Source organism: Pseudorca crassidens, chromosome 15 (assembly GCF_039906515.1).
Source record: "Pseudorca crassidens isolate mPseCra1 chromosome 15, mPseCra1.hap1, whole genome shotgun sequence".
NCBI classification, from domain to species: domain Eukaryota; kingdom Metazoa; phylum Chordata; class Mammalia; order Artiodactyla; family Delphinidae; genus Pseudorca; species Pseudorca crassidens.
This window is the reverse complement of record NC_090310.1, coordinates 74,366,074-74,378,051: the sequence shown is the minus strand read 5'-3', so window position 1 is coordinate 74,378,051 and position 11,978 is coordinate 74,366,074. Positions and strand designations below refer to the sequence as shown.

At 49.6% G+C, this 11,978-nt stretch overlaps 1 protein-coding gene across 1 annotated transcript; it reads right to left on the bottom strand.

Moving 5' to 3' along the window:
• Window positions 1–2,191: 2,191 nt before the first annotated feature.
• WFDC2 (WAP four-disulfide core domain 2) lies at window positions 2,192–5,726 on the bottom strand. Its single transcript, XM_067705192.1, is given in 5 exon segments — window positions 2,192–2,369; window positions 2,372–2,455; window positions 4,911–4,943; window positions 4,946–5,053; window positions 5,639–5,726. Coding segments are annotated over 5 exon segments (378 nt in total). The 3' UTR covers window positions 2,192–2,304.
• Window positions 5,727–11,978: the final 6,252 nt, after the last annotated feature.

The following is an 11,978-nucleotide window of genomic DNA, read 5'->3' as shown; positions in this document are numbered from 1 at the left end:
TACGTGCTCCCCCTCAAAATATACCACATGGCGTGTTGGTTATTTTGAGCTGAAGACATGCAAGGCCCAAAAGACTCAGGAAGAGACGATTACTATTCCCTTAACTGCCTAAAGGATTTAGATAGAGGGCCTGTATCAGGAAGAGAGCTAATCCCAGATAACTTTTAATATCAGTAACACTTATCTACCTGCCCAGCGTGGCAAACATTTGTTAAGCAGATATCTGCTTTTCTCATCTTCCTGGAATTTATCTTCCTCCCCTTGGAGCCCCAATCCTCACTTCCTTCTCCTTCACTCAGGATGGCATATAAGCCTCAACTGCCTGACGGTCTTTGGGTCCCATGTCTTTGGGGATGCTCTACCTATGAAATTTGGTTTTCTCCTGTTCATCTGTCTTATGTCTAGTTTGTCTTACCAAACAAGACAAGGAACCTAGAAGGGAAGCAAAGAAAGGTTTCCTCCCCAATAACAGTAGGAGGACCTGGGTTTGGCAAATTACTTAGTGTTCCTGGGCCTTGGCGCCCTCATCTGTAAAACGGGATTGTTTATAAAATCAACCCCATTTCTTTGGGATGCTGTGAATGCATTTGAGACTGATGAATAGAGAATGCTCAGCTCTGTGCCCCTGGGTGGTAAATACTCAAAGACTCAGGGCTCCTCTTGTGATCATCAACATGACACCCAACTCCCAGTAGGAACGTCTGGATCTGATCTCAGGCCTGTGTTGAAATAAATATCTAGACCCAAGATATCTGGGGTGCCATGTCAGCAAACCAAAACCTAACTCTGGGTCCTTGAAAATGCTCTGCAGTTCTCTGGGCCCTCGGGGATGGAGACTTCCCACTTCATGAAGTGTGAAATACAGTCAGTATCACCTAAATTGTCTTCTTTAATCATTTTAAACCATGGAAATGCCTGCTTTCCCTCTGGGGTCTGGGGCTTCCCTAACTGAGGTCAGCCGTGCAGGCAGTATACGCCCATGTGACTGACCACAGTCAAAACCTGACTCCCAGGCAGGAGCGAGCTTCCCTGGTTGGCAACTGCTCGGACGCATTGGGCTGAGGGAAGCAAGCAGATTCTTTGCGACTGGACAGGGAAGAGACATGTGGAAGCTTGTGTCTGTGCCCTTCCAGCTTCACCCCGTGCATTTTTCCCCTTTGTTGATTTGACTCTGTGTCAATTTCCTGTAAACCTAAGTATTACACCTTAGTGTCCTGTGAGTCTTTTTATGAATTAAACCTGAGTGTGGTCTTGGGGATTCCAAACACAGGTAGTTTCCATTGTTATCTCCAAATAGAAACTATATCCACAGAAGTTAAATAACTTGTCTGAGGTCACACAGATAGCAAAAGGCAAAGCTGGAAATTAAATCTCTCCTGTAGACACGCTTTTAACAACTACTGGATGACAAGTGAAGATAACCTAACATAATTGATGTTGCAAATGGAAAACTCAACAACTGGAACAGAAAATTTATTTCAAGACGTAATAGAAGAAAACTTCCTTTAAAAAATCTGTAGATTGAATAAACATTCCATGTTCCGGTAAAAAAAAAAGAAACAATGATGCAGAATGATACCAAAATATCCTTGTTCAGTCACTGAAACTCAAGGATAAGCAAGGAGGTTTTAGGCATTCCGGTACAAAGAAGTAACCTTGAAGGGAGAAAAATATTTAGGCCATTTCATAGCAACCTCAGAAGACAGGCAGAATTCAATGGACACGTCCACAATTATTCTAGCAAAAGAAAGCCAGCCTTCTGGCTTTTCCTGAAACTTACCAGAGATGCTCCCACTTTGCACCTGCTGCCCCCTCAGGCTGTAACACTCTCCCCTGATGGCCTCATGTCTCCCCCTGGCATTTGCACCACTCTCTGTTCACAAGCTGCCTTCTTGGTGGTGCCCTCACTCGTGGTCCCAGGTAGAAACTGCAACACCATTCCCTGCCCCCTTCCTCCACCCTAGTACTCCTTATGCCCTTTCTGTTTTCTTTTTTCTCCAGGACCCTGATCTCCCTCTAGCATCCACAGAATATACTTGCTTATTTATTTTGTTTATTGTCCAGTAGTGCATAAACTGCCTAGAGAGAACTTTCTGTCTGATTTGTTCACTCACAGAGCATCTTAACACCTAGAGCCGTGCATGGCAAGTGATAGAGACTCAGTGAATAGTCGTTGAGCGGATGAAAGTAAATCAATGGGCAGATACATAAACAGCAGTGTGTTAGCTCAGGTTCTCCTTTTCAACCCCCTGCAGGTGTCATCACATCTGGGTATCAGTGTGCTTCCCCCCACCCCCAGCAACCTCAGAAGACAGGTGTGACACAGGACACCTTCCCACAAACATTGTGGCAGCATCTCAACTGGCCAGACACGTGCTGTTTACCTGGCAGTGGTTCAGGCAGAGGCTGAGCTGGGGGCAGGCGATGTCCAGCTTGGAGCAAGAACCCTGCTTTTCTGGGTAGAATAAGGAGTAAGGGGCGCGGGCAGAGGGGAAGCGGGGAGATGAACGCTTCAGAGGATGATCTCCCACCGCCCTTCACCTGGTTTCACAAACAGAAGGGCTGCCTACTTGAGCGGATTGCAGGGGAGTAAGAAGATTGCCTGCAAATCTCTCCCCTCTGCTCTCTCCACCAACAGTTTTGAGATTATTGGACCCCAGCTTGAGTCCCAGCTCTGCCTTTTCCTAACTTTGTGACCTGGGGCCAGAAATGTCCCAGAGCCCCGTGTCTTCAGATGCCACATGAGATCCACGCTGCGCATGTCGTGGGGTTGCTGTGGAAGCAGTGGAGGCAACAGACATATATTCCTTCTCCTTGCACAGTCAAGTCCTTTGTTGTAATAATTACAACAGTTAATACTTACTTAGCCTTTTCTATGTGCCAGGCATATAGCATTTGATGTACATTAACTCATCTAATTCTCACAGTAATCCTAAAAGAAAAGGAGAGGAATTGTTAATATTTCCTTATGTAACAGATGAGGAAACCAAGGCATGAAGAGAGTAATTTGCCTAAAGTCACACAAGGTAGAGACAGGATTTGAACCCAGGAATCCGGCTTCAGCATCTGTGCACCATGCACTCTGCTGCTTTGTGAGTGGAAAAGTGCAGTGCACGTGTGAGGGCTTACACACCCACAGTCCCTTCACTCACTCCCATAGATTCACTCCCAGTGACAGCCATGTAGCACCAAGCCCTCCCACCCCAATCACTCATCCACACACAGACACGCATTCTTCCACTAACACACACACACACACACACACACACACACACACACACACACACACCCCCTGCGCTCCACTTCCAGGGTCAAGGAGAAGGGAGCTGGCTCAATGCCCAGAAGCCCCAGGAGCAAGTTCAGCCAAGTGTCAAACGGGCACACAGCTGGGTGATGAGCTGCAGAGGGCGGGAGGGGCTGTCTTCCTCGCACAAAGTCACCCTTTCCACTGAGAAGGGCAGGAGCTCTCAATACCGAGCTGCCCCCGGACAGAAGGGCTTCAGGAGCGGGGTACCCACAAAACAAGCCACTGTGTGTGGAGGGTCTGCTCTCTCCTGAGACATTTCACATGTATGATTTCATTTAGCCTCATGTCGACCCTACAACATCTGGGATGCTCATCCCATTTTGCCAGTGAGAAAGCAGAGGCTCAGAGAGGTGAAGCGACTTGCTCAGGACCCACAGCAAGCAGACGGCACAACTAGGATTCTAGCTCAGGAGGCCCTCTGGTCCTGCCCCTCTCCCTGCCTCAGTCTGTCCATCTGAGACCAGGGAACAGCAGAGACTCCCCCTAACAGCAGAGACTCCTCTTTTCTGCCCCCTCCTCTCTCATGTGTCTGTCTTTCTCTCCCAATGTCCTCCTCCCTCTGGTCCAGGTTAGAGGCCCTAGACCCAGGAGCCCCCGATGGGCCTGTCGTCCCTCCACCTCCCACCTCCCTGCTTAAGTGACTGAGTCTCTAGTTTCAAACCTTTCAGGCCCCTGGGGGCATCTTCAGAGAAATCACAAGGTGGGAACATCACGGGGGCTGTATTTGGATAAAGAACAGTGATCATAATACCTTGGGACCCCCAGTCATATGCCAGCTTCTAGTCCTCAGTTTTTCCCTCTGAAAAATGAGAAGCTTGAATTCCACGCTGTCTAAGGCCCCTTCCTGCTCCGATGGGAGCTCCCATGACCTGCTGGGCAGTCTTGAGCTCTAGCAGGTACTTTTCATGACACCCAAGCTTCACATACTTTCTCTCACTCAATCCTTAGAGTGGAAGAGAGTGTTTTAAAGATGAAGAAGTGGAAGGGGTGCTCAGGGAGGGATCCTGATTTCTTCAGCCACTCAGGCAAAAGCTGCACCTGCTGGCTTGGACTCCTACAGCCAGGGATGGCGGCGTGGCTTTGGGCAACAACGTTTCTCTCTCAGATGTTCACTCCACATCTTTAAGATGCTCTCTTAAATCTGTAAAGTCTATTTCCATCTGGACAGAGGAATCCAGGGAGTCTTGCCAGGCCAGGCACCCCAAGTCTTACCCCCAGGGCTGGGGGAGACCCCAGGGGAAGAATGCTGATAAGGATGTGCTCCCCAGGATTTGGGATCCAGCTCTCTCACTAGGGCGGCCCTGCAGCTCCAGCTGGCTGGGGAGGTCCCCTGACCTCCGAGAACAATGTCCGCGCAGTGTGTCCTGGAAGTGGGTCCTTCTCTAGAGCACTGAATCCAGCCTGGAGTGGGGATGCCTCTCTTTACCCCTGCTGAGCTTCAGCGATGCCTTTGTCTCGGGGCTGTGGGAGGGAGAGCCCTGGCCAGACCTGGTTCCATCCGCCTTGACCTGGCCAGGGACTCCTGGGTCGGGAGCACCCCTGCTACTGAACCGGGAGCTGCAGTCACTCCAGCCCCCGTCCCGCGTGGGTCCCCCGGGGTTACCATTGGGCATCTGGCAGACGGTGGCGCAGCCGCCCGGCAGCACTTGAGATTGTCCGCGCATTCCCCATCCGAGAGGCACTCCTGCGTGCAGTTCAGGTCCGCCTCTAGCGCGGGGCACACGCCTGATTTCTCTGCTCCTGTGCCTGGGAGGCGGACGCGCAGTGGGGGACTCAGTCCCGCTCTCAGAGGATGCCCGCCTCCTGTCTTACGGTCCCAAATCTCAGTCTCCCGGGAGGAATTGAGAAATCTCAATTTCTCCCCAGAAATCTCAGTCTCTGGCCCTGGCACCCCCTACGGCCTTCAGAGAGCCCCACCTCTAGGCAGGGGTCCCCAACACTTGGGAGGGCTGGAGTGAACTAACCCTTGGCTTCAGAGCCCTCAGTCCCTAGGGGACCCCCGCACGGATACCCACACCGCACAGCTGAGCTTTGGAGCTTGGGCAGAGTTCCTCTCCTACCACTGTGTCTCCAGCCTCAGCACAGAGTCTTTCCCCAAATTTCAGCTTTCAGTGGTCTCCCCACCTCCAGCACATTGGACCTCACACCTGACAGTTCAAGGGTCACCCCCTTTAGGCACCAGGGATCCCCGCATTTTAGTCTTCATTGGTCTCCCCATTTCCACGCCAGGAATCTTCATTTCTCTGTCCCCAGAGAGGCTAAGCCTCTGCTGGCTCCCTCCTGGCGCTCCTGGTTCGGCCCCTTCTTGGAACAGGCCTCTCCCCACCCCACTCACCTGGGGCCAGAGGAGGGGGAGGGGCAGCAGCAGGCCAAGGAGGAGGGTGGCAACTAGGTGACCGAGGTAGCCGCAGGCAGGCATGGTGCAGGAGTGAGGCACCTCCGGATGGGAGGTTTAACTTTGTGCCTGGAGGCGTGAGGTGTTGGCGGGGCCCAGCTGGCTTGAGTGGAGGACTCAACAGGCACCTGGGGCAGGCTGCCACCTCCTGTCATTTCACAATCCCCCAGGATCAGGTGTCACTCTGGCCCCAGTGGGAACCAGGAACCGGGTGCAGCTCGACCAGCTGCAGCTGGACACTTGTCCGCTCCTGCTTCCCCACCTCCCTCCTGGGGCCCGTGGGCAGGGCAGCAGGAGGCCAAGGGCTAGACTCAGGGGTTCCCATTCTGAGACTCAGGGGTCTCCCGGCAACGCCCGCTGTCGGTAAAGGAGGGGGAAAGGGCAGGACCCACAGGGAGGAGCCTGCGGATGAAGTGGGTGGATTTGGGGTCAGCAGATCAGAGTGAAAATTGCTCTTTAGAGATTCATGGTGGAGCTGTTGCGTAGGGATACACAGCACATAGTAGGAGCTGCAGGAAAAATTATTCATGAATGAACTGACTGGACACAAGAAACTGAGGCCAAGGAAGGTGAAACGCCTATTAACATCTAGAGCCATTTCATGTGTGTTTCTCCCTCCCTCTCTTTTCCACACCAACACTCTCTCAGGGCTCCCTGGGTGCAGCTCTGTGTCCAGTGTCTCACGGAGTCATGGATCTTCCCAGACACCTGTGAACAGACAGATATTGTTGCCATCAGCTGTGCCTGACGGATGGACTGGATGTGCAGAGGGGGTACCCTCCCACCCAAGGTCCCGTGAGAAGCTGTAGAGACAAGGTTTGATCCCAAGTCGCCATCCCTCCAAGCCCTTATCTTTTCCATCCCGTCATAAACGTACGTTCTTCGTGACACATCTAGAGCACACAGCTGGTGTAGAGAAAGGAATTAAAGGAGCCTTCGGCACTGGCTTTGGGTGACGGGGTCTGGGTTTGACTCCCACCCACCTCCAGCACCTGCCAGCTGAGGGACCTTGAGTGAATCACTTCCCTGTTCTGAGCTGCCGCCTTGTCCCCTCCAAAGATGGTGTCTCCTGCTAGGAAGGAGACTGCTGGGAACACACCAAGCTTTAACGTGCAGGCTGCTAAAGGCCAAAACACAGTTACCCCGCAAGAAGAGCCTTCAAACATCCTTCCTCACCCAAACTCTGAGGTCCTTAAGCCCCAGGAGGTCTTTGCTGCTGGAGGGCACAAGGGGGCGGGGGCAGTGACCATTGGGATGACAGGTGAGTTGGAGCTGGTGACAGAAGCACATCCAGCCACTGTCCCCACAGATGGGTCCCGGGGGAAAGAGGGGAGAATGCCTCCCCAATTCCCATGTTCAGCCTGGGGACTGGAGACAGGTGCTGGCTGGGAGGGGCCAGGGCTGTTTACTGTGAGCACAGGGAACAGTCCACAGCCATGACGCAGGAGCCAGGTAGGGGCACAGCCCAGGGCGGCTCCTGGAACTCAGTCTAGGGCAGCAGAGGACACTTTGATGAGCAAATGGTCTTAGCCTGTGGACCCAGCTGCCTACTGGACCTTCAGCCTCAGGCACTGCTCTCCACAGCCTTCTCCTGCCACCTAGCCAGCTCCCCAGGCCAGGAAACTGCTTGGCCTCGCCCCTCCCCAGCAATCTTGGGCCCCCTGCAGGCTGACTCTATCTTACAGGAATGTGAATTAGTCTGAGTCAGAAGGATAGGGTAGGGCTGAAGGTTGGAGAAGAAAGTTTATTAGGTCAGTGGCCAGAGGCAAGCAAAAGCCTGTTAGCTTTGTGTGATGCTAGGCTCTGTGCCAGGTACATTCACATATTTTTGCTTCTGCATAAAAAATAAAAAGAACAGAACCCTTAAAACCAAATACATTCAGATCCGGGTCAGGGGTTGGCTACTTCCTATCTATGGGACCTGGAGCAACACCTCACTTTTCAGACCTACGTCTTCTTCCTTAAAAGTGGTACCCTGATAACTGTTTTGTAAGCTTATTTTAAGGATTAAAGGGAAGAGCATAAACCAGAGGTTGGAAATCAGGCTAAAATATTGTAATGTTAGCCCACATAGTACATTTAAAAATTTTGAAATGCTTGCCAAGATTTAAGATTGGGGGATTTCACATAAAAGTAAATTTCTAGCGTCTGTTGGAGAAAGTAAACAATTTGGTAACACAGTCATGCAAACTCCCATGGCAAAGTTCAACTAGAGAAGTGGGTCTCATATCTCAGCCAGCATCAAATCACTTAGAGGGCTTGCTAAAACACAGATTTCGAGAATCCCACCCCCAGAGCTTTTATTCAGTGGGACTGGGGCGAAACGTGAGAATCTGCATTTATAGCTTTCCAGGGATGCTCATGGTGCCACTCAAGGGACCACACTTTGAAAACCATGAACTACGCTAAGTAGAGCTGCTCTCTTGTTATAAAGGGGAGCGATCTCTCCAGTTTCCATAATCCCCACCATAACCTATTGTCTCCCGTCCCCATGCCCACTCCAAGTACTTCCATCCTCATTGCTCATCTGACTTCGAAGGTGTTTAAAATTGTGACCTCTGGCGTGGGCTCACAGTAAGTGTTCAATAAAAGTTAACTTGTTATTATTTAACGATCTTATGCATTAGGTGTTATTTTTCCCATTTTTACAGATGAAGAAACTGAAGTACATCTAGGCAAAGTGACTCACTGGAGGAAACAAGGCAGAAAAGCAGACTGAAGACCTTGCCAAAGCAAGTCATGTGGTCCCGGTTATTTAAATGCTACACACACACACACACACACACACACACACACACACACACACACACACACACACATCTATCTGAGATTAGCATAGGTGATGCATCAAAAAGTTTGAACATGATTTCCTAAGTGTAAAATCATGTTTATCATGAAGAAAAGGAGGAAAGGAGATAGAAAGGAAAGAAGGAAAGTTTTGTAATGGGAGGTGATATGAGTCAGCTGCAGACATGCCCACTCTAAGGTGATCGTAATCAAGGGAACATTGAAGATCTGAGAAAGCCTTAGGAAAAACACAGTGTCTTTTACCATACAATAGGGCTTTGTTCACTTGGAATTTTGACCCATTCAAACTCCCTTCTCTCCATGGAAACCTCTCTCTCTCTCTCTGCGTGTAAGGGCTATTCTGCTGCTTTGTCACCTAGCATCCATTTGTCCTTTTACTGATAACAGTAGTCTGATTTTTGATTTGGGGGATGACTCTTTCTCCACCCAGAACAAGGCGGGTTGAAGGGCTCATCAATCAGAATTCCTGACTTACTCCCAGACCAGGAGTGGCCAATCAGATGCTCTCCTTGGAATTTTAATCTGGAGCAGTGAATGACGAAACCTGAAAATGCATGGAGCTCATTCAGAGGTGGCCTGAGAAGACCTTGGTTCTGCCTTGTTTACCATTCTTTCCAAGCTGGGTTCTTTTCGGCACTCCCTTCCGTTCCAAGAGATAAACTAAATCAGTGCTATTGGTTACAAGCAAAAGACTCCAACAGGATCTCACTTAAGGGTACAAGCAGGAAGAGTGAATGGATGCCCACTACATCCCCACACCATTCTAACCAGTTCCTTCTCTGCTTCCAATATAGCCAGACTCAGTTTCTGTTGCTCACAGCCAGGGAGATTTGATGCCTTTACCAGGGTCACCGTCAAGTTCCTCATTTCCAAGTCCAGGGATCCTTTCCCAGCCCTCATCCTCCTCTAACTCACAGGTTGGGTCCTACGGCATAAATGCAAAGTCTTCACAGAAAAAAAGTTTTCTACATCCTCTCAGTGCAAAAAACTATGAAAAGGAGAGCGTCCATATGTGATGTAACTTGAGTCCCCCTTGGGAATCTACAGAGTCCTGATGGCATTGCTCTCAAACCTCTTTTAGAGGTCAGTCTTTTTTTTTTTTTTTTTTTTTTTTTTTTTTTGCGGTACGCGGGCCTCTCACCGCTGCGGCCTCTCCCCCTGCGGAGCACAGGCTCCGGACACGCAGGCTCAGTGGCCATGGCTCACGGGCCCAGCCACTCCGCGGCATGTGGGATCTTCCCAGACTGGGGCACGAACCCGTGTCCCCTGCATCGGCAGGCGGACTCCCAACCACTGCGCCACCAGGGAAGCCCTAGAGGTCAGTCTTTAAAGTCAGAGAGTCTTGAGTTCGAATCCCAACTCCTGCCATTATTGGTTATGTGACCTTTGAAAAGAAGTTAATCCCAGCTCTATCATTTCCTAGCTCAGTGACCTTGGCAAAGTTATTTTATCCTTCTAAGCTTTAGTTTCTTCATCAATAACATGAAATAATACTTCTACCCTCTCTGGTGACGCAGTGGTTAAGAATCCGCCTGCCAATGCAGGGAACACGGGTTCGAGCCGTGGTCTGGGAAGATCCCACATGCTGTGGAGCAACTAAGCCCATGCGCCACAACTACTGAGCCTGCGCTCTAGAGCCTGCGAGCCACAACTACAGAGCCCGTGTGCCTAGAGCCTGTGCTCCGCAACAAGAGAAGCCACCGCAATGAGAAGCCCACGCCCTGCAACGAAGAGTAGCCCCCACTGGCTGCAACTAGAGAAACCTGGCACGCAGCAATGAAGACCCAACACAGCCATAAATAAAAATACAAATAAATAAAAAAAATTAATTCTACCCTCATAAAGTCCACATGGACTAGGAGACAATTTTTTTTCAAAGCATCAAGACGGCGCCAACTCGTGATCAACAGCTGTTTTCAAAATGCCCCATAGATGCTCTGAGCTCTGTCTACCTGGCCCTGCTTCATCCCAGTGGCTCCAAGGATGTCATCTACCTTCATGCTCTGACAGCTCAGGTTCTGGACCAAAGACACTCTGTGCCTGCACTCCCAGCAGTTCAGGGTGCCTGAAAATATTTTGTCTTTGCCTGGGAAAGTCAGGCATTATGGTTTCTCTGCCTGGTCTCCACAGGGAGAGAAACTGTAACAGACTCTCCCAGGTATCTACCCAATGGCCTTTCCTCTTTCTTCGTTCCTACGAAAGAAAGCTCGATGTTGTATGTGGCAACAAATTCCCTCCTAAAACTAGCCATTAAATATATACCTGAGAAATCTGTCAGTATAAGGCTATCTATGTGCTCTTAGGATGGAGATCAGTAATAAATATTTAGCGCTTTAAGAGTAAACAAAGTAAGAATCAAACATGAAATTCTAGGAAACTGACAAATGATTCCAATGAAATTGGATAATGAGTAAATAAAGAGCACATGCCAAACACAGAGTTAAAAGAAACATATAATCCGTGATGTAAAGTAGTTGAAAGGAAGAAAAAAAAGAGAAATGAAGGAAAGAAAGAACCTCCCTCTTTCTCCCTTCAACATCCCTTCCCAGGGTTTATCTAATCTCATCCTCCATGTAGTCATGAGAGGTGGGCAGGGTAGATTTCATCATGCCCACTTTATAGAGGAGAAAACGGAGGCTGAATTGGCATCCCGAGTCCAGGGAGCACAGCACAGGACAGGCAGGGGCAGAGTGCACACACAGCCAGTATGTACTCCAAGAACTAGTGTGGAATGCTTCGTAGAATTGTGTAAGGAAGGAACATCCTTGTAAACCAGATTTTTACAGTGGTTGTTATTCATCTGCATTATTACACAGGACCAGGCACCAGCCTCCCTTGTAAATGGACCCACCTCCAGGGTCGACCCACCTCCAGGGTCACATGGGGAGGCAAGAGCAGAGCTGTATTCTCTCTATTATTGTTATTCTGCACACTCCCTGGTTACATCATCCAGTCCTCTTATACCATTTTCCATTAGGTGAATAATCTCCGATCTCCATCTCCGACTGACCTCCTCTATTCTTGGCGGGTTACACTTTCTCCTGTTGGACAGTGAGTGGTCTCTTAAAAAGTAAATCAGATCCCGATATTTCTCTGTTCCAAGTCCTCCAGAGGATTCCTCCCATCCCAACTCCCACCACCTCCACACTTAGCCAAGTCCCCTTCTAACTCTCCCATCACACCCCAGTGCTTTCTTCTCACTAAGGGACATTGCATTTCTCATTAATCACTTCTTAAATATCTCACACGATTTCTAGTAAACTGAACTCATGAGAGCAGAGACTGGGTCTGTCCTGTGTATTACAGATGCTTCGTAAAGATTTTATATTAATTGTTTATGTTAACTAAGGCACACATAGACACAGGGACACACACACTTATTTTTTATTTATTTATTGGTTACGCTGCAGCTTGCAGGAATCTTAGTTCCCCGACCAGGGATTGAGCCCACGCCCCCTGCATTGGAAG